Source organism: Pseudophryne corroboree, chromosome 3 (assembly GCF_028390025.1).
Source record: "Pseudophryne corroboree isolate aPseCor3 chromosome 3, aPseCor3.hap2, whole genome shotgun sequence".
Classification (NCBI taxonomy): Eukaryota; Metazoa; Chordata; class Amphibia; order Anura; family Myobatrachidae; genus Pseudophryne; species Pseudophryne corroboree.
Genome location: NC_086446.1, coordinates 791,034,651 through 791,057,720, shown reverse-complemented (window position 1 = coordinate 791,057,720; position 23,070 = coordinate 791,034,651). Strand labels below are relative to the sequence as shown.

The 23,070-nt window shown below is 47.5% G+C and overlaps 1 protein-coding gene across 1 annotated transcript in view; it reads right to left on the bottom strand.

The window, feature by feature from the left end:
- The window catches only part of LOC135057441 (VPS10 domain-containing receptor SorCS1-like), a 675,310-nt gene that overhangs the window by 76,119 nt on the left and 576,121 nt on the right, over nt 1-23,070 (bottom strand). Inside the window, exons 21-24 of the mRNA XM_063963334.1 lie at nt 16,543-16,676; nt 11,995-12,118; nt 9,583-9,695; nt 4,566-4,697 (exon numbers count right to left, since the gene is read on the bottom strand). Coding sequence (XP_063819404.1) covers nt 4,566-4,697; nt 9,583-9,695; nt 11,995-12,118; nt 16,543-16,676 — 503 coding nt within the window. The remainder of the gene's footprint in view (nt 1-4,565; nt 4,698-9,582; nt 9,696-11,994; nt 12,119-16,542; nt 16,677-23,070) is intronic.

The following is a 23,070-nucleotide window of genomic DNA, read 5'->3' as shown; positions in this document are numbered from 1 at the left end:
TGGTCTTGTTTTGCACAAAATGTTTTTTGTACCGCTCGGCTGCACATGCGATTGCACACTTGCAAAACGAAAATACACTCCCCCGTGGGCGGCGACAATGCGTTTGCACGGCTGCTAAAAGTAGCTAGCGAACGATCAACTCGGAATGAGGGCCCATGTGCACTGTAGGTGGGGCAAATATAACATGTGCAGAGAGAGTTAGATTTGGGTGAGTTATATTGTTTCTGTGCAGGGTAAATACTGGCTGCTTTATTTTTACACGGCAATTTAGATTTCAGTTTGAACACACCCCACCCAAATCTAACTCTCTCTGCACATGTTACATCTGCCCCACCTGCACTGCACATGGATTTGCCCAACTGCTAACAAATTTGCTGCTGCGATCAACTCTGAATTAGGCCCCAATAAACAATAAATTCCGCCCAGTCCCCCCTTATTGTCATACACTGTGAATACATACACAACATTCAGAGGAGCAGTATATACATGGGAGTGTGCATGGCAGGAGCTCGCAGCGACAGCAGACAGAGGGCCTAATTCAGACCTGGGCCAATATTTACAAAAAAATCGAGTTTGCCCGATTTGAGTTTTTGAGTCCCAATCCGGGAATTCACTAAGCACAAATCTCGGCAGTGTTTGGACTATTCGTAATGGTTTGAATGACAATGTTCAGAAATACGAATGAATAGACCATCGGTCAAACGCGGCTGTTATTTCATACAATACGGGTATTCACTATTCATTTGTATTTGGGTGTTAGTTTCTGAGTGCTCAAGTGCGGGTCTGTTTTTTTTCGATTCGTTAAAAAAAGCAGCAATAAAATAGACCTGCTTTTTCCAGTCGAGTTTGGATAACCATGCACGGATCAGTGAGATCTGTGCATGGTTATCTATGGGAAATGGTCTGTTTAGTGTAAAAACGGGGGGTGGAAATTGCGTGGGGTCCCCCCTCTTAAGCATAACCAGCCTCGGGCTCTTTGAGCCGGTCCTGGTTGAAAAAAATGGAGTAAAAAATGACAGGGGTTCCCCCATATTTAATCAACCAGCACCGGGCTCTGCGCCTGGTTCCAAAAATACGGGGGACAAAAAGCGTAAAGTTGTACTGTCACGGTGTGTGTGTCCTGTTTTTATTGGGGTATTTTTTTAGTAGTAGTACTACAGGTACCAGCGGGCCCGGTTTTCCACCGCATGCTGGTACTTGTGGTTCTCCAAGTACCAGCTTGCGGGGGAGGCTTGCTGGGACTTGTAGTACTGCTACTAAAAACAATATTCACACTTTCACACAAGGCTATCAGCCCCCCATCCGCCGCCCTTGGATGGGGGGGGACAGCCTCAGGCTTCACCCCTGGCCCTTGGGTGGCTGGAGGGGGGGGGGACCCTTTATTGAAGGGGTCCCCACTCCTCCAGGGTACCCCGGCCAGGGGTGACTAGTTGGGGTTTTAATGGCACGGCCGCAGGGACCGATATCAAAGTGTCCCCTGGCTGTTGCATTATCTCCCCAGCTAGTGGAGCCCGGTGCTGGTTTCAGAAATACGGGGGACCCCTACGCTTTTTGTCCCTCATATTTTTGGAACCAGGACCAGGCGCAGAGCCCGGTGCTGGTTGATTAAATATGGGGGAACCCCTGTCATTTTTTTCTCCATATTTTTTAAACCAGGACCGGCTCAAAGAGCCCGAGGCTGATTGTGCTTAGGAGGGGGGACCCCACGCAATTTTTTTCCAGATTTTTTAAGACTTTAATCAACTTTTTAAGGTACACAATGAAGCCCTGCACGGATCTCACAGATCCGGCCGGGATTCCTTGTGTTTTTTCAGGCAGTGTTTTACTCATCACTCCCGTAAAACACTGCCTGATATTACGCATCACATCGACATCGGAAAAAACGATTGTGCAAAACTCGGCAGCTTAGTGAATGATCGTATCAGGATTCAAAAAGTTGCAGTAAAATGCACCCGATACCATTCGAGTTCAAACACCCTTCAAAACGGCCAAAACACGAATCTTTGTAAATATACCCCCTGGTTGCAACTTGCAAGCAGGCGTTTTTTGCAGTGCTGCGATCAGGTAGTCGCCACCTACAGGGGGAGGGGTTAGTTGATGTGCAGGGGTGCGAATGCATGTGCAGAGAGCTGCGCGTCTCTGCATAGCTCAGGACTTACTCTTCCAGTGCGATGATCCGGCCCGGAGCTGACGTCAGGAGCCCTCCCTTCAAACAGCCGGACACGCCTGCGTTTGTCCGGACACTCCCTAGAAACGGTCAGTTGACACCCACAAACGGCCTCTTCCTGTCAATCTTCTTGCGACCGCCGATGTGATCGCTTTCATCGGCCATCCCGTCGCTGTCCTGCACTCCCCGTCTGCTGGGGGGACCTCGCGCCTGCGCATTGCGGTGCATACGCATGCGCAATTCATACCCATTCGCTGCTGAGCGAAAACGCACAGCAGCAATCGGGTCAGAATGACCCCCAAAGATCCACAACGTTACAAGATCTCAGCAAAACAATTCATTCATTTCGCCACTCCTGAGATGTTAGACGAGAGACAATAAAGCACAGGCTTCACTCACTGTACTGTATAGCGATTATTGAAAAAATTATATATTGAAAGGTGTCTACCCTGACCCGTGCACTTCTCGCAGCCCCCCTACATGGGGTCGGGGCATAAAATGTGTTCACATGTCGGATGTCAGACTAGGGCAATCTCCATCTAAATCCTCATTAGTTTGAACAAAAGAAATGATTTCGGATAATGATTTGGCAACACAGAATATTGGTTGACCCTAATGAGATTTAGCTCATTACTAGTTATCAATACCTAGGGCCGAGGCTCGCCATTTAATAAAGGTGTAAGCGGAGCCCCCGCAGGCGTGCGGAAGATCGGGCTTATCCCAATAAGCTGTGTAATAAACTAAATGAAGGAGAATTGATCTGACCCGCCGGCCGCGCTGCAGCTTCAGGATTTTCCACCTTTGCATTCATTTCTTTATTGGAGGTTTGCGCCGGTTTCTGTCTGTTCCCGTCTTTATGACCAGCGAGACTTTGGGATTCAATCAAGAACAGATTTCTCAGCAATGCAATATTCTAGCCGGCGCTGCAGGGGATCTCGTTTAGTCATACATATGTAGCCGCTGAATTCTGAATTGCATTCATGTCCAATGTATAAGGTGCTGGGAGTACATTTATTTATTTATTTATTTATTTAAACGGAGCTTTTATTTTCCGTTGTGTACAATGACACAAGTGAACGAGGAGCCGCATGGATATAAGATCTCATCATACAACATGGTCGCCATGTGGGTATACAGGTGATAGGTCATAGTGTACTGATCAGAAGATATAATTATAAGTCTCTGGGCTCCAGCCATTCACAAATGCAAGTCTACTACCGTACTTATCATAGCTGCTAACGAGTTTCCAAATCAAAATACAGTACAATGGTGGTCATTCCGAGTTGATCGCTCGCCAGCAGTTTTTAGCAGCCGTGCAAACGCTAAGCCGCCGCCCACTGGGAGTGTATTTTAGCTTAGCAGAAGTGCGAACGAAAGGATCGCAGAGCGGCGGCAATGTTTTTTTGTGGTTTTAGAGTAGCTCAATACCTACTCAGCGCTTGCGGTCACTTCAGACTGTTCAGTTCCTGTATTGACATCACAAACACGCCCTGCGTTCGCCCAGCCACACCTGCGTTTTCCCTGGCACGACTGCGTTTATTCGAACACTCCCTGAAAACGGTCAGTTGACACCCAGAAACGCCCACTTCATGTCAATCACTCTGCGGTCAGCAGTGCAACTGAAACGCTTCGCTAGACCTTGTGTGAAACTACACCGTTCGTTGTAATAGTACGCCGCGCGTACGCATTGCGCCGCATACGCATGCGCAGAAGTGCCTTTTTTTTCCCCTCATCACTGCACAGCGAACGAATGCAGCTAGTGACCAACTCGGAATTACCACCTATATACAGAACTACACTTGGCGTGGACGCAACGTTGAAACTTGCACCCACTCTATGCAGGTGCACGCTATCCATCTGAGTATGGTGTACCGTGTGATCGAATCTGCGAACCACTATCAGCAACACACCCGCACAACTCCCATAACACAAACCATGCCCATCCATCCACTTCGCCACCTCCCTGTTACCGCGACATACTCTATGTTTTAAAAACATTTCTCGCACAATGCTCTCCCCGTGCGCCTCAATCTCAACTGTGAGTACGGACTCTGGATGCATGCACAGAAGAAAATCATAGGCTCTGCATCTGACATTGTACGGGGCCCTGTATCTTCATATGTAAGCTCTTATGGGCAGGGCCCTCCGCCCTCTTGTTCTTACCTTACACACTCCATGTCACCAGTGCTCTACTACCTGTGTTTCCTCCTCCCCATCAGTGATTCTGACGCTCTCTACTTGGCCATGCGATGGGCACAGGTCACTGAATCCACACCACCCGCAACCTTTGCTGGCTTCAGTGAGTTACTCTACCCTTGCTCTTGTCATCTGTACTGCCCAGCAGCCCGGGCCTACAGGCAACAGGTGGTGCACTTTATATTCCTAGCTCCATGTTTACCTGTGTCAGGTCTTCTGTCTTCTTCTTACTCTCCCCTGTGCCCTCCTGATACGGCAGGATAAAGAGCTCAGCTGATGTGGGTAGTCCCGGTAAGACGTCAACTAGAATCTGCCTGCTGCTCACTCCGGTAGCCTGTATAGATAGATAGACATGTTATATATTAGTGTGTGCATATATTAGAAAGATATGAGGAGGGGGGGAGAGGAGATAAATTAGAGTAGCTGCATAAAGCACCCAATCAGCAGCTGTCATTCCAAAGACTGTACCCCCCCCCCCCTCCCCGTATGTAATTTGGGGACATGATATTGAAGATTCTCTACAGAAGAAATGTCCCTGATACCTCTTCATGCTGGTGGTCAGTGCAGGAAGGGTTTACTGTAGCCTTAGCAGTGACGTGACTTACTGTAAGAGTCAGTAGCGGATCTTGCTACGGGCACACAGTATTTTTGCCTGAGGCGCCGCCTTCTGGAGGACGCCGCAGCCGTGGCAAGTTCCGCTACTGGTGGGGCCCCCCAGTGCTGTGCGGTGCTGACTGTGCACTGCGCGATGAAGTCATCGCGCACTGCACTGCATTGTGGGAGCGGCACAATGACACTAGAGGTCATGATTGACCTCTAGTGTCTATGCGGTGCTATGGGAGAGACGTCATGATGTCTCTCCCATAGATCATAGGAACGGCGTCGGCAGCCGGAGACGGAGGGCAGCAGCGGTCGGGAATCAGGAACGGGGATGGTGAGTATTAATTTTTTTTTTTTTTGTAAGTGGCACAAACTAGGGGGCACAACTCTACTGGGGGCACAAACTAGGGGGCACAACAACTCTACTGGGGAAAATACTACTGGGTGCATAACTGACCACGCCCCCTCATGAAGCCACGCCCCTATTTTTTCGCCCGGGGCGCCAGAAGGGTTAGTTCTGGCCCTGGTAAGAGTATATCTTCAAGTTACACTGACTCATAAGGCACAAGCTGCACCCAATGTAACCAGCAGTGCCCGACCCAGAGATACATTGTGTTCTAGAGCAATGACACAGGCACCGCAATGATCCCTTCTCCTCCACTAGAGATATATAGTAGGGTTATGCATGAGAGCCGCTGATGACGCGATAACGCTGTATTCCTATAAGAAATGTGCTTTACTTATATCAGGCCTAAGTTGGAAATTTACTAAGCAGTGATAAGAGCGGAGAAGTGAGTCAGTGGAGAAGTGGCCCCATCAACCAATCAGCACTGAAGTAACATCTAGAATTTGCATACTATAGAAGTATACAGAGCTGCTGATTGGTTGATGGGGCCACTTCCCTGCTCTTATCACTGCTTAGTAAATGTCCCCCTAAGTCTGATCCCATATCATTAACAGTATGTGACAACTGCCAGGATGGACTATAACAAGTGCTCTCTTTTCCTGACACACGCAACGCCATCACCGATTGCCATTATATACTGTAAGTCTTTTTGCGCCTGCCAAAGGCGAGTGCAGGACACTCTATCTGTGCGTGCACGTTTTGGCACATGTGCATCGCCAGAACGCAGGCGCAATGCTGTCTTTCATAGATGAAAAAATGTAGAGTAAATAAAGGGGCCCATTTATCGAGGTTTAGCTATCTGAATCTCGTTGCGTATGATAAATGGTTCTCCAGCCAATCAGCTTCCAACTGTCATTTTTCAAACACATGACAGAAGCTGATTGGCTGGAGCACCGCTCACCATACGCAAAGAGTTTTAAATAGCTCAAACTTGTTGATAAATGGGCCCCAAAGTCCTCACTGTGTATTGCGTCGACTGTGCTGACACATGTTTTTCTGTAAATACAAACACAATTATTAAACCTTTTCCCTATACTTCACTTTTTTTTTGCGTGAAGTCTGTGGGAATAATGAGAAATGTGTTGTTTTCAGTGGTTCCTGCAATCCCTGAAGACAGCGACTGTCAGTTCCTGTAGGGATCACCATAGGTTAGACAGCGCGTTACTTACACGGAGCCATCTGTTCAGGTAGCCATTGACCGACAGTCAAAATACCGTCATGGTCAAAATACCGAAATTCGTTATGCCGTCATGTTCAAAATGCCGAAATAGTCAGAATACCGGCACTTGAAATGCCGACATGTGGAATTGTCTAACTTGTACACTTTGGTTTTGTATCATAATGCCATGTACTTCATATCCTGTTATGTGTGCATATTACCATACATGCACTTGGTGAGGAGCAGCAGAACCTTTATTCCGACCCAATCGCTCGCTGCGGTTTCAGGACTGACATGCGGGGCGGACTACCCCTTTGCTGGGCGTCCCCCCCGCATGTCAGTGTGAATGATCGTAGCTGTGCTAAATTTAGCACAGCTACGATCAACTCGGAATGACCCCCAATATTAATAGTGATTCTTGTTCACAAGAGCTCACAATCTAATGTTTGGAAAGTTTAATTTAACAATTCAAGAGTCTTTAGTAAAGTGTTTGAACAGATTGAGTTGTCAGCCAAAGAGATAACGAGGCACAGAAGCGTCTCTATACGGCTGTAAGCGGGGAACGAGCAGTGTCCCCATTGTTTGCGGTTTGTTGACTGCAGGTTTACACTGCGACTATTTTAATTAGCGGACGGGATTCAGGTTGAAGCACAGCTGGCACTAACTGGCCGCGCCGCACCTGGTCCCCGGAGGAGCCTCTGTGGGAATAGGAGCCAGGGAGCATTCTGCAGAGCCCGGCGCACACTGGTTGATTAATTGCCAGCGTTAGCTTGGCTGAGCATCCAGGGCGCCTGTGGGCATGGCTGCAGAACAGGGGCCGTTGCTGCAGGCTCTGCTGAGGCGCTGGACTCCATAGCTGTTTAGTAATTGCAATAACAAAAATCATACTAGAAAATGAATGTTTTTCCCTCCACAGCAGATTTCCCAGAAGTGCCTCAATAATGTATAACGCTGCTTTCAAAAATGTTTGGTTTATAAAAAAACAAAAAAAACATTGTCTTTAGCGAGTTACAAATCCGCTCTGTAAGGGGTAAACAGATGGACACGGACGACTGTGTGGAACATGTCACTTATTCTCTCAATTGGAAGTACATGACTCTGAAAATAGTAACGTCCCATGCCACCACTTTCCTTTCCGCACAAAAGTTCTCTCTTTGGAAAATCAGGATTGTCAGGGAAGAGACTCACAGGTAACAGTACAAGGTGTAGTCCCAGCCAGCAGCACCGCACTTTGCAGGCAAAGCCGAATTAAAGGGCCCGCATACAGGGGGTCATTCCGAGTTGATCGCTCGCTTGCTACTTTTTGCAGCCGCCCACAAGGGAGTGTATTTACGCTTTGCAAGTGTGCGAACGCCTTTGCAGCCGAGCTCTGCAAAAACATTTTGTGTAGCTTCTGAGTAGCTCTGGACTTACTCAGCCCTTGCGATCACTTCAGTCTTTTTGGTCCCGGAATTGACGTCAGGCACCAGCCCTGCAAACGCTTGGACACGCCTGCATTTTTCCAAACACTCCCAGAAAACGGTCAGTTGCCACCCACAAACGCCTTCTTCCTGTCAATCTCCTTGCGATCGGCTGTGCGAACGGATTCTTCGTTAAATCCATTGCTCAGCAATGAGCCGTTTTGTACCCGTACGACGCGCCTGCACATTGCGGTGCATACGCATGCACAGTAGAGACCTGATCTCTGCGCTGCAAAAAACTGCAGCGTGGGATCAACTCGGAATGACCCCCACAGTCACAAAGGGACATATTAATGAAGGTGATGCTGTGGTGGGGGTCTACGCAAAATCTAACGCTCTGCAGGATGTAACAAGGAGGGGCCGAAGCGGTATGAGCTGCCGTCCCTCCATCACCTACAGCAGAAGCAGCCCTCTCAGGTGTGTGAGGGGGGCTGCTGAACTGTCGGATTTTGCCAATGTGAAGCATTCCAGAGCTTGGGCCCAGCAGCTAATGGCATCTGAAGATGGCACTGGCCATAGGTCAACCTTTTGTATCTGTCGACCTTAAGCACTGTCTACCTTTTACCTGTTGACCCTGTCGACCAAATGCATGTTAATGATATGGGATCAACCTATTGACTATCTATACCTTGGAACCCTAATGCCTGGTGGCCCTATTACACAATCCCTCAGTACAGTTACTTCCCCTTTCTTTATTCCCTGTAACATTTATTATATTTTCACCTTTCTGTTTTGTCCTGTATCCGGTAAGTACATCGGTTCTGGTATGAATGGTCGACAATGTTAAGGTCGACGGTCATTAGGTCGACCTCTATTGGGCGACATTTACATGGTCGACATGGACTAATGGTCGACACGTAATAATGGTCGACACACGAAAGGTCGCCGCATGAAAATGTCGACATGGATTTCTGAACTGTTTTTGGTGTAATTTTTTCCCGTAACATGACCAGGAACCCCAATTAGTGTACCGCGTCCCCTTGCATGGCTCACTTCGCTCGCCATGCTGCGGGCATGGTGCCTCGCTCCGCTACCGCTGCGTTCGGCGCATCTACTGTTCCCAATCGTAGTCCGCGTGGATCGTTAAGTATGAAAAAGTTTTAAAAAATTATTTTTATTGACAATATGTCGACCTAGTTACTGTTGACCAATAGTGGTTGACCTAAACATTGTCGACCTAGTTACTGTGGACCTAGAGACCAGATCCCCAGCTGGAGATTGTGGCTGATCTTTACCAAGTGTGTAGAAAGTGTCAGCTCTCACTACACAGGCACTGGGCAGGCAGATAGTGCTGCTAGCTACATTGTTGAAACATTATTGTGGCACTTTGCAGAAGAGACCAATTTTGGTGCCGCAGGAACAAAATGAGATACATTTGCAATTTGCAAGCAAAATGATCTGCATTTTTTTTTTCCAATCACAATTCACATCTGAGTTTCGGACCCATTTGCATTTACACTAATCATCAGCAGCAATACTTACTACAGTCTGATAATAAGCCCAGGACTCAGACGCAGTCATAGATATTAATAGTACAGTACATGAGGCACTTGGAGGCACACAGGAAAATTGTCAAATGAAATGTATCACTTACATACATGAGCGCTCTCTTAATCACACGGCTGATGTCTCTTCTCCACTCCGGAATATCGGGGTTGTAGTCATCCATGTTTGGAGAGAAGGACAATCGTAGAGACTGGAACTGCTCTGTAATCAGAATGTACGGAGAGAGATAAAGTGTATGGAGATAAAGTACCAACCAACCAGCCCCTAACTGCCATGTTACAGCCTGTGTTTGAAAAATGACAGTGAGGTGTGGGTAGGCTGGTATTTTATCTCTGTCTACTTTATCTCTGTCCACTTTATCTCTCTCCACATAGACCCCTTACAGCTGTACCCATGACTTACCTGCTAAAGGGGGCAAACAGGACATTAAGGACATAGAAGAAAGGAGGGGTCCTTAAAGAGCTTTTATTGCATCTCAGGTTCTAGCAAGACAACAGCACATCCTCTTGCAGATTAGTTTACTGACCAATGCGATCCCGCCATCCACCAATCAGCATGGTGACAGCCATTCACTGTCAGGCTGCAGGCTGGGAGGAAGGTAAATAATGCTGCACTCTAATTGGTGGATACCTCCCGCCACCCACTAATCAGCATGGTGACAGCCATTCACTGTTAGGCTGCAGGCTGGGAGTATGGTAGAAAATGCTGCACTCTAATTGGTGGATAGCTCCCGCCATCCACCAATCAGCAGGGTGACAGCCATTCACTGTTAGGCTGCAGGCTGGGAGTATGGTAGAAAATGCTGCACTCTAATTGGTGGATAGCTCCCGCCATCCACCAATCAGCTGGGTGACAGCCATTCACTGTCAGACTGTAGGCTGGGAGGAAAGTAGAAAATGCTGCATGGTCACTCCAGTTGTGTGTAAATTCATAATCAGAGAGGGTGGGCAGCATTCTCCAAGAAGATCCCTGGTCCTGCCCACCCCTGCTTGAAGGCCCCTGGTATTGCAGGGCCCTAGGCCCTATATACGTTAAGTAGGCCCTGTCACACATAGCTACATCACCGGCGTGGGGGGACACTGTGGGACATAGTAAAAGCGTCTGGGATCATCACCATTCTGCTAACTGAACATATGATCAGTCATAGGGTAGTGTGAGTAGAGAACGCTCTGCAGATCATTAATGAGGCCGGTAAAGTGATAATATGCAGATGCTGGCACAGAGATGGATACTAGGCAGAAACTGTACGTTATGGAGCATAGAGAACCACATGTGGAAAAGTGCTACAGATCTGTCCTCATTCACCTCAGGTGTTGCACCATATGGTGTGACAAAGTTGGCGTGATTATTTATTTTTACCACTTGTTTGCCTTGTAGCCCCGTACAAAGCTGCGCACAGTGCACCGGGGACATGGGATTAGTACGTTTGTTACACAAGCATTGACATAAAATCGCAGATGATTAACCATAATGATACACGACACAGGTCGCTCGTATAGTACTTTCTCTTTTTGCCTTAGTTCCCCAGATTAGCACCTGAGTCGCACAGTGAAGTACATGAAACACCAGCGCCAGTAATCAGGGTATCCATCAATGGCGGCTCCTGAGTTGGGGGCTGTAGCGCAATCCAAAGTTCAAAGAGGGGAGTCGCACAAGCTGCCACCAACTGTCACCTCAAACTGGCACACTGGTAGTTGGTGTGGCTCCACTCTTTGGACTTTAGACTGCGCTGCAGCCCCACCTCTGTGAATACAGTGTCATTCACAGCACAGCCCACATAAATAATACTTTACATCTGCTCCACCTCTTCCTCCTCCTCTTCCTCTACGGGACTTCACACTACGGATCATTATTTACCAGCCATAAATGTAAATGCGGAATACAGCATATAACAAAGTGTGTGAGCCCCAGCCATTATCCTCTGAGGTATTACTCACTACTGGTAGGTAATTATGTTAAGTTTATATCATGCTATGGCCCAGATTTATCAAGCCTTGGAGAGTGATAAATTGCACGGTGATAAATAATCAACCAATCAGCTCCTGTCATTTTTCAAACACAGCCTGTGACATGGCAGTTAGGAGCTAATTGTCTGGTACTTTATCCTATGCAATTTATCACTTTCAAAATGATCCCCATTTCAAGATTTGCTGTGCATGTGCCAAACAAGACCTTTGCTCAGAAGAGCAGTGTGGAGGCCCCAGGATACGGTGCCTGCATTGCTGGGTCTAGCCCTGAGGTTGTTCCGCCATCGGAGTGGGAGTGATGTTACCCTACACCTCACAGAACACAGAGCCCACCGTTGGTCTTTAAAGCCATACAGGGCAGATAGGAGATTCCCTCAGGCAGCTTCCGTCGAACCAACGCACAGCAGCGATTTTCGGAAACGAAAACCAAACCAATATGAGCGGGTGGTTTCACTCATCTCCAGTGGAAACATTTTCCCAAAAAGTTTCCCTTGTGATGTAAAGGAGGTAAGTAAAGGCCAGAGGGGGCTCACCATAGACGGCGATGGTCTTGGTATCCTGGAGGATAGAGTTTCCTGCGGCCACCTGGACGGTAATGCTAGTCATACCCTCCGCACTGAACATGAAGGAGACGCTCCGTTCCAGCTTGATAAGAGGCTGCAAAGAGAGGAAGATAAGAAACACAGCAGCGAGAAAAGAGAATTAGGGCTTGAGGTACCTGATGTCAGACATTTCATAAGCAGAGATTACAGCAATATATTATATGGGCCTAACGGCCGTCTCCACACAACGGCTGAGAGTGGCGCCCTGGGACTGCGCTGTTATCTCCTATAAACAACACTGTAGCGCAAAGGAAAAGAATTAGATGTTCCAGCTTTTTGAGCCCCCACACTGCTTGTGCCCGTCTGCTGAAGAGCGCACAGTCCGCTCATTACGGTAGAGATAAGAGGCCAACACAGCTTCCAGCAACCTCAGGAAAATAAAACACACAGAGAACTTTGGGACCTCACAGAAATTAAATATAGAAGTAAACATGTTTTTGGCCTCTGAGCCAATCAATACTGTATGTGTGAGCGTCAGCCTCTCCGGGGCTGAGGCAGGAGCAGGAATTTCAGGAGAATTAGGCTGGCAACGGAGACCCGGCATCTGAAGGCTGGTCGTGGGGGAACGAAAATCCTCACAGTATAAAGTTGGCAAACTTATTATAGCGGCACTTTACGGGTAACTTACTCTAGAAGTCACTTTGAGAGTCTGTCGGAGTCTTGTGCGGAGTGACCGGTGCTTTGAAGACTGTTTTCATTGGATCAGTCTTCAGAACACGTATTAGTAGCAAAAATTCACATTAAAAATAACATTGGGGGTCATTCCGAGTTGTTCGCTCGCAAGCTGCTTTTAGCAGCTTTGCACACGCTAAGCCGCCGCCTACTGGGAGTGAATCTTAGCTTATCAAAATTGCGAACGAAAGATTCGCAATATTGCGAAAAGACTTCTCTGTGCAGTTTCTGAGTAGCTCGAGACTTACTCTGCCAGTGCGATCAGTTCAGTGCTTGTCGTTCCTGGTTTGACGTCACAAACACACCCAGCGTTCGCCCAGACACTCCTCCGTTTCTCCAGCCACTCCCGCGTTTTTCCCAGAAACTGTAGCGTTTTTTCGCACACACCCATAAAACGCCCAGTTTCCGCCCAGAAACACCCACTTCCTGTCAATCACATTACGATCACCAGAACGAAGAAAAAACCTTGTAATGCCGTGAGTAAAATACCTAACTGCATAGCAAATTTACTTGGCGCAGTCGCACTGCGGACAATCGCTCCGTTGCGAGAAAAAAATAACGAGCGAACAACTCGGAATGACCCCCATTATGCAGTGACTTTGAAAATCGTTTTTTTTAAAGTAAGTGTAGAATTTTATTCCTGGCAGATGTGTTACTGCGGAACGGCAGCAACGGAATGTCTGCGATATATTATTTATAAACTCTTACGGCCGCTCAGACTTATAGTCCTGGAAAGTGTATGGCCTACTGCCCAGGTAGCACGACACCCCGTCACCCACTCTTCTCTGAGTCTGACAGCAGCGGCTGATGCAGGGCAATGGGTGAATTCCATGCTGCCCCATTACCAGTCCCTCTTGTGCCAATGTAGTGTGATTTGGGGGAGAGTTATCAAAGTTTGGAGAGAGATAAAGTGGATGAAGATAAAGTTCCAACCAATCAGCTCCTAACAGTCATGTAACATGGCAGTTAGGAACTGATTGGTCGGTACTTTATCTCTCTCCACTTTATCTCTCTCCGAGCCTTAGTAAAGAGACCCCAAAGTACCTAACAATCAGCTCCTAACTGTCATTTTTCAAACACTTTATTTCTCTCCATCCTTTGATAAATCTCTTCCTAAAAGGAGTCAAGGAAAGATATTTTCTCATGCTGCCAAGTCCATAACATAATTCAAAGCTAATATACTTTCCGCTCCATATAATATAACGCCCTTTCATAATGGACCCCCGATTACTACCAAATATAGGGGTATATTCAATTGAGGTCGGATCCATTCCGACATGCATTTGTCGGAATCGATCCAACAAGGGCTATTCAATGCCCATCTCAATTCGACTTTAAAAAAGTCGAATTGAGATGAGGGACCGGAGACGGGGGACAGCCGCGGGCAGACGGGGGACAGCAACGCTGCAGGAGGATGTGGTACAGCCGCCAGACCTCATGCCAGCTGTGCCACATCCCCCTGTAGCACTGTTCTGTAGCGCTGCTGTCCCCTGTCTGCCCGCGGCTCTCCCCCGACTCCCTGCGGCTCTCCCCGTTTGCCTGTGGCTCCTCCTCTCGTCCCTCATCTCAGTCCGACTTTTTTTAAGTCGAACTAAGATGGTCGGAAACGGGGCAAAAACCTGTCGGATTTGGCCCCGTTTCCCTCAGAAGCACGCGGATCGGCAGCTATACCGCCGACTCACGTACTATTCGACAAGTCGAATTCCCCGACTTGTCAAATAAAAAAGCTGGGGACTGAATAGGTCGGAACCCCTTCCGACCTGAAAAAGTCGAAAACTGACGTCTTTTCGACAAGCCGGTAGTTTCGACCTTAATTGAATATACCCCATAGGGTGAAATCTACTAAGCCTTGGAGAGAGATAAAGTACCAGCCAATCAGCTCCTAACTGCAGGCTGTGTTTGAAAAATGACAGTCAGGAGCTGATTGGTTGGCACTTTATGTCCGTCCACTTTATCTCTCTCCAAGGCTTAGTACGTCGGTTCTATACAGTATATCATCATAGCGTACCCTCCCGACGCATAACCTAGTCCTGAGGCCGCTCCTCCATCCCCCTGCCTCATGCCTTGAACATCTCTGCTTTGCTTAAACCCTGCCATCCGGCTACCTCTTGCTTGTTTACACCTCATGTCATCTGTCTGTCGCCCCTCCCCACTAGATTGTTAGCTCTTCAGAGCAGGGCCCTCTTTCCTCTTGTTGTCAAAGCCCTCTTCTCAACATATGTCACTCACAGCTCTCCCCTACTCAGCGACCATCTTTACCCTGCTAGTAAAGGCTCATCTCCATCTATGGCCATCAGCCCCAAGTAGTACGATGATTACTCCCTCACTACTTACATCTAAGCTGTATTATGTATGAGAATTGTGGTGCTCTGTTACCTGTACTCTATTTCTGTTATTTATTTACTGTCATGCTAAGTTTTACCTCCCTGTACTGTCCTTTGTGCGGTGCTGCAAAACACTTGTGGCGCCCTATAAATAAAATGTTATAATAATAATAATTATCCTGTAAAAACTGCGTTATACTGTATGTTGGCGTTACTGGAAGGGAGCGCTGCGTACTGACTGCACATAATGAGGACTTTCCACCCATACAGAACATGCGTTTCGTTATATTGTGGCAATATGCGCTGTACTCCGGGGTCTATAATGGCCTGTGAGGACAGGGGAATCTGGGAAATATACACAGGTGGTATACTATTTTAATTTTATGTTAACTCCTTGAACGCCACTAAAACCCACATCTGTAGCTAGTCTGTAACGCTCCCTGAATCAGCCAACTCATAGCCAGCTCCTCCGTCCTCCTGTCTGGCACATCAACAAAAGAATGTTCTTTACAGAATGTATCTAAATGTGACAACAGAAGAACGCCGGATTATTGTTCAGTATACGGCAGCTGGAAACATCACAAGGACACTGTGTTCACAACACGGAGGAGAATAAAAAAATATCTCATTGTTTCCTATAACATTCCTGCTGTATGAAAGTAGAGAGGTCCTCACTGACTTATTCCTCCACAAGAGCGCTCGTTAGGGAGAACGTTCCCATGAGCAATGCACAATATTATCGCTCACGACTGTCTTCATACCCGCCGACCTGAGCGAATTAGTGGGAGTCAAGCAACATCCATAAGGCCACGCTCTGTGTGAGCAATACGGTGATGATGTCGTCACTCCCCAACCACCATGCAGGAAACATTGGGAGAAGAATGAGGAGGATGTGTGCTACAAGAAAATGTCCCCTGCTCTCCAGCCTACATGAATGGCTGTGTTCCCGAGGGTATGGGATGACTTACAGTATGTGTCAATTCATACTTTCTGGGAGGGGGTTGCTGGTGGGAGGTGCAGGGGGTGTAAGGTGGCCAGGTGGGAGATGCAGGGGCGCAAGATGCTTGGACTGTGTCACCATGGGCTTGCCCTACCTTCTACAATGCCACCAATACTGGCCTTGTAAAAAGGTGTGTGGGGGGGGGGGGGTCAAATGCATTAATGCACAAAGCGCCATCATGCTGCCCCAACCACCCACTAGGAGGCAGCTGGCAGAGGTGAGGAGCTTGTGGGAGGGTATTCGGATGATAGAGCTACACTGTTTAGTTAGACAGTCAATAGGTCAGCACCGTATGGACTGACACTAATGTTAATATTTGATGTAAGAGGCGTGCGGCCACAATTGGGCTCCTGGATGTGCACAGTCTCCAGGTGAGTATCAGGCTGTGGCGAGAGGACTTCTGGCAAACAGGGCTTACACCTCAACCCGGCTAATCTGTGCCCTTCTCTAATGTAACAGCTCCAAGCAGAAGGCTGAATGCACCTCACTGTTATTTCCCAGCCACCAGACGTAGGTCAGGGTCCCCACGTTGCTTGGCCAGAGGACCACCGAGGCGTTGACTTCCTTGTTCTTCGTGGTGACAAAAGGCACCAACAGGTGTATGTGCTCCAGGGGCGCTGTGAAAAGAAAGACCACTGTGTGTCACAATGATTGGAACAGGATGATAAAGAGACACAGCAGGCAACAAAAACATCCAAACTTAGACGCAAGACACCAGCAGAAATGTGTCTGACACTGTACCACGGAACGCTCTTATACATCTGTAACATGAAGAAATTATATTGTTCTAACAAAATGTGTTACACTAGTGCCCTCTGCTGAAAGACAGGAGAATTGCAGGCAGTATTAATATTGGCCCTCATTCCGAGTTGTTCGCTCGGTATTTTTCATCGCATCGCAGTGAAAATCCGCTTAGTACGCATGCGCAATGTTCGCACTGCGACTGCGCCAAGTAACTTTACTATGAAGATAGTATTTTTACTCACGGCTTTTTCTTCGCTCCGGCGATCGTAATGTGATTGACAGGAAATGGGTGTTACTGGGCGGAAACACGGCGTTTCAGGGGCGTGTGGCTGAAAACGCTACCGTTTCCGGAAAAAACGCAGGAGTGGCCGGGGAAACGGTGGGAGTGCCTGGGCGAACGCTGGGTGTGTTTGTGACGTCAACCAGGAACGACAAGCACTGAACTGATCGCACAGGCAGAGTAAGTCTGGAGCTACTCTGAAACTGCTAAGTAGTTAGTAATCGCAATATTGCGAATACATCGGTCGCAATTTTAAGAAGCTAAGATTCACTCCCAGTAGGCGGCGGCTTAGCGTGTGTAACTCTGCTAAATTCGCCTTGCGACCGATCAACTCGGAATGAGGGCCATTGTGTATCATTTCTTACAGGTCATTGTCATTAAAGTAATAATAGTAGTAATAATAATAATAATAATAATAATAATAAAATTAATAACTTGCTTCATAATATTGCATCTTTATAGGGATGTCTTTTGTTATCAATGCAAATTATTATGGCCAATGCCTAACTTACTTACTGACAGGCTACATTTTTTTCTGACATGCTATTAATGCATTTCATAGTATTATATGAGTGTGTGTGTGTGTGTGTGTGTGTGTGTGTGTGTGTGTGTGTGTGTGTGTGTGTGTGTGTGTGTGTGTGTGTGTGTGTATATATATATATATATATATAAATATATATATATATATATATATATATAAATATATATACACTAGAGATGTGCTGGTTCGGTTTCACTCGGATTTACCCGGGGCTCGTATAGAATTCCAAAATAGAATGTTGGGAGTTCTAGAATTCCAAAATAGAAACAGCCAGAGGCGGATTGGCCATATGGTCTACAGGGAAGATTCCCGGTGGGCCGACGCACCCGTGGGGCCTGTTTTGTATGAGGACATGGGGTCCTATTTATAGACATAATGAATAAGATGCCAAACAATTTGCATATATGAAAATGACTATGCCACTTAGCCTGTGATTGCAGATGATCTAGTGTATACTCTGTCTGCCTGCTTGGCTGACATATAAGATTGAGTGAATAGTAATTGGGATACGGTTGGTGTAATAAGCAAGAAAATATCGTTCTAAGGAATGATATAGTTTCCTAAATTCTGAAGGTGTATCATATAATGTGCTCATAATATGTAATTTTATTTCCTTTTAACTTCCCCCTTGATGCTGGACACGCCCACTATCTGGAAAGTCTTGGGGGGGGGGGGGGGGGTGCTTTTTGTTCCCAATCCGCTCCTGGAAACAGCATCTTATTGGATCACGGATGTCACTTGTTTTGGATAGCCAATAAGCAAAACCCGAAATATCCGAGTATATCCCACTAAAACCGAACCCGCTCATCTCTAATATATACACACACACAGTATATATGTGAGAGGAGCACAAAGGGAATATAAGGATCATAAGGTATTGACGTTTAATAAACTGTAATATTTTGTTAGTATATTTCATACATACAGGCACAAATGTGACCTTTTTCCCCAACAGTCCTCCCTGCATTGATCCCTGACAACCATTATGATGAAACAAAATATATCACCAGCAGAACCGGCTAAAGCTCATTTTTTTTATTTAACCAAGTGAAACTTTAGCACCTGAAGGCATTATAGAAGCTAATGAATAGCTGGGGTTTCAAGGTATTCATAATCTAATGAAAAGGAACCCTGCGGCGAGCAGATTATTACAGACCTGCACACAAAGCGGATTGCATGAAAAGCCAGAGGAGAGAATGTGATGAATTATTTATTCACAACAGCAGGTGGCACTGCCTGGCTCCAGATGACTTGCAGCGTCAGGGTATTACTGCAGCGCACAACTTTTCCAAAGTGTGCAACTAAAATAAAAATTCTGCTGTACCTTGTGCTGTGCCCTTTGTGAGACGCATTCAATATGGAAAAGATACAATGCAGTAACAAAGCATTCAGCATTTTATCTTGGGAAACAGAACACAGACACCTGAAATGTTGAGGGAACTGTTCCTTTCATCAGTTTGAAGAGCATGAGTCAAAGCAGGTCCAGGAGCATTGGCCCTCATTCAGATCCCGAAGGATCTGCTCCCCATACCGCAAAGTTCAGATGCTCGTTACTTTGTGCATGCGCGGACGGGTCCTGCAACAATGAAAGCAGTCCAGCACAAGACTGTTAGGGATTGACAGTCTGATGCCGTTTGGGGGGGGTGGCGACCGGTGTGTCACCACCATTGCGGGGGCGGGACGAGACCAAAATCTTTGATCGAGGATGGAGATTTCCTGGCCTCCTGGTAGCTTCTGCGGGTGGTCTTCTATTGGCTTCCGATGACCAGCATACCGGCGCCGGAATACCAACATTTTTTCTCCCTCTTCGGGGTCCACGACCCCCCTGGAAGGTGAATAGATAGCGCAGCGTGCGTAGCAAGGGGCTCATTTGCGCTCGCCCAGCTGTCGGTATGCCAGCGGCCGGGATTCCGGCGCCAGTATGCTGGTCTCCGGGAGCCCGGCCGCCGGCATACCCTACTACACCCGCTTCTGCGGCGGCCGGCTTGCATAGGTCACGCAGCCGGCTGATGGTGTCGCAGATGACCCGATACTGCGCCCTTGAACGCAGCTCAGATCAGTAATGCCTGCAGTAAGCGCGGCGCCCCCTGCTGCATTACCATATTAGAGCTACAGTATCACTGCTGATACAATGTAAGCAGCAGCGATAGTTCCTCCAAACACATCTGAATGAGGATCATTGAGTGGTTAATATTAGAGAGGGCCGACGTCACGGCAAACTTCCACGCACGTCCCGTTTTGAACGGCTGAGCAATGCCTCCTCCGTGTTTGTTTTACCGCCTCAAGCAATTCAGCTCTGCAGCGTAGCTGTGCATTCAGATTATCTGGGGCAGACAGAACGGGGCTGACGACTGTTGGCTCATTCTGATGGCTGCTGGTGATGCTGGGGTAGGAGGACCAGTAATGCTTAAGGCACAATCCTGCAAAATGCACCAAAATGTCACCAAAATGCAGAATTTGATTAATATTTTACGGAACAGCACTGATTTGCTGATATCTACTTGAAATGTATGAAATAAAAACATAGGCCCTCATTCCGAGTTGTTCGCTCGGTATTTTTCATCGCATCGCAGTGAAAATCCGCTTAGTACGCATGCGCAATGTTCGCACTGCGACTGCGCCAAGTAACTTTACTATGAAGAAAGTATTTTTACTCACGGCTTTTTCTTCGCTCCGGCGATCGTAATGTGATTGACAGGAAATGGGTGTTACTGGGCGGAAACACGGCGTTTCAGGGGCGTGTGGCTGAAAACGCTACCGTTTCCGGAAAAAACGCAGGAGTGGCCGGAGAAACGGTGGGAGTGCCTGGGCGAACGCTGGGTGAATTTGTGACGTCAACCAGGAACGACAAGCACTGAACTGATCGCACAGGCAGAGTAAGTCTGGAGCTACTCTGAAACTGCTAAGTAGTTAGTAATCGCAATATTGCGAATACATCGGTCGCAATTTTAAGAAGCTAAGATTCACTCCCAGTAGGCGTAGGCTTAGCGTGTGTAACTCTGCTAAATTCGCCTTGCGACCGATCAACTCGGAATGAGGGCCATAATACATTTGTGATACATTTGCAGCCTGGCGTTACATATACTTAAGTCTCCATGATCTCCAGCCACGAGGCGCGTGGTTGCGGCACTTTCCAAGCTTCAGTGCCACCCCCCTACCCGCCTACAAGTAACTGGCAGCAGCAGTCAATCATATTGGAACCCAAGTGATGGCATGATGATACAATTAATGCTGGACACGAAGCGATGCACCACTATGGTTCCTAGCCGCCACTGCGGCAAAGTGTGACTGGCTTGGCATGGCCAAGGCCTGTGGATTTTCAAGCACCATGAATGGAAGTAACTTCAAGGAAACATATACGGACAGATTGAATTTTCTTGCCCGGGTGTGCCTCCTAGTTTCTGGCTCCTTAGGCAGAGGCCTCACTGTAGCACCGGCCCTGAGCGTCCTAAATCTCTGCAACAAGGAAAGGCAGATCCGGCCAAGTTCTGTACGAGTAGGACGGACAGACACAAAGATGCAGAAATTCCCTTCTGTTAATGCGCTCTGAGCAAACTCTCGCCGCATTCGTCCGTGCGAAGAGATGAGTCCTACTCAGATCTGACCCAGAAGTTTAAGTTACACATGATGAAAAGAAGAAACACACAGAGCAGTCTGGGGGCGCTGGGATACAGTGTATACAGAAATACCTGGATTGGGTTATTGGGACATAACTTACTGTATGTCAGCAGCAGATCATTTACAATGCTGTCCGGATGATGTTAAGCAAGATGTGTTATTACAGAGCAAATCTAACCAGATGCTCCTTATACGGCAGCAATGAACCAGGGTGACAGCTGTAATTCTTCTGTTGCGTAGTGCACTGTTTTTTTTTGTTTTTGTTTTGTTTTTACTTTTTTATTTTTTTTACAGAAGCCGGTACAGTACAGTAGTTTTTGCAATATGGATAATCATTATTCTTCTGTCCAACTCAGAAGTAACTTATTGTATTAGCCCTGTCTCGATTCGTCAAGTACTGTTAACGCTCGGAGAAACAGCGGGCATCCATCAATCGGCTGACGAGAACATATTCCGCCTTTTCAGGTGATAATGCAACGGATACTTTCGGCTGGTCCATAATATTGGGCTATTTCCCTATTTATTATCACATGTTAATTAGCAATCAGTGGAGTCACCAGCCGGGTCGGTGCACCTTCTGATTCATGTCCTGACTCTGCGTCAGATAGGGTATGACTCAGTGACGTGCGGTGGGGTGAGGCAGGTGAGGCAGAATCTTTCCCGTCATACTAACGTTTGTGCCAGAGTTTTGACTGTATAAAATATATGAAAAATACAAAGAATATGTTTGAAATATCTTCTTTGCATTATTCTAATCATTTTTATAGCCAAAACTCTGGAGTAAAATGTCTATGGCAGGGGAGGCAGTGCCCCACCTGTGTATCCTTTCCACACATCTCTAATCAAAACTCACCAGATTTCCAGGAGTTTATAATGCTGCACCTGTGTATAATGCCCAGATGTATATACCGCTGCACCTGTGTATAATGCCCAGATGTATATACCGCTGTACCTGTGTATAATGCCCACATGTATATACTGCTGCACCTGTGTATAATGCCCACATGCACCCTTTGGCTCATATATTGTGTGTAAATCTGGCTCTGGTGCCAGCCAGTGCCTCCTGAGCCATTTAGCTCACCGCACGTCCCTGGTATGACTGGTATGACTCTTCACTGCCTTCCAGTCTCCAGGCAAGTCTTAATTATTCACACATCTACAGAGAACATCCATTGTGACTGCAGAACCTGGCCATGTACTGTAGGTGCTGCCACATAACGCATTACCCTCCAGGCTGTACCAAATACAAGTAGTCTGTACCCATCAGCCTTGATGACCCTTAGGTTCCTGTCATCCAAAACTGGTTGAGGACCCCTCTGATGAGTGCATTGGTTCCACAGAGCACTCCCATCTTCCTGTCTCTGATTACAAGGTCACCGTACTTGACTAAACATATTGCGAAGGTTGGACTGTGACCCTTGGAGTCAGTGCATTTTGTATGCTAAGATGACGTGCAGAAGAGGTGAAGAGTCGGGCGGCACCGGAGTGAAGAGGACGCCGCGGAGGGAGTTCCAGAGGCCATGGAAGAGGCCAGAAGACGTCGGGCTCCTGAAAGAAGATGTCCAGCGGTGGCTGGGCGCTAAGAAGAGGCGGCGGCAGAAGAGCGTGGCTGAGGACCCGGAGAGGCCACCAGGGGAGGAATGAAAAGAGCTAACGAAGCTCCTCCCTGGTGCCTCTCCCGATGGACAGGTAGGCCCTCAGAGAGGGCACCTGTCACCTACCCCCCCTCCCTAGACCACCACGGATCGGGCATTATGCCTTTGGGGACAGTCAGGCCACAGGCCTGTGGGCACAGTAGGCGGGCAATAGGCCGTTTGTCAATTTCAGG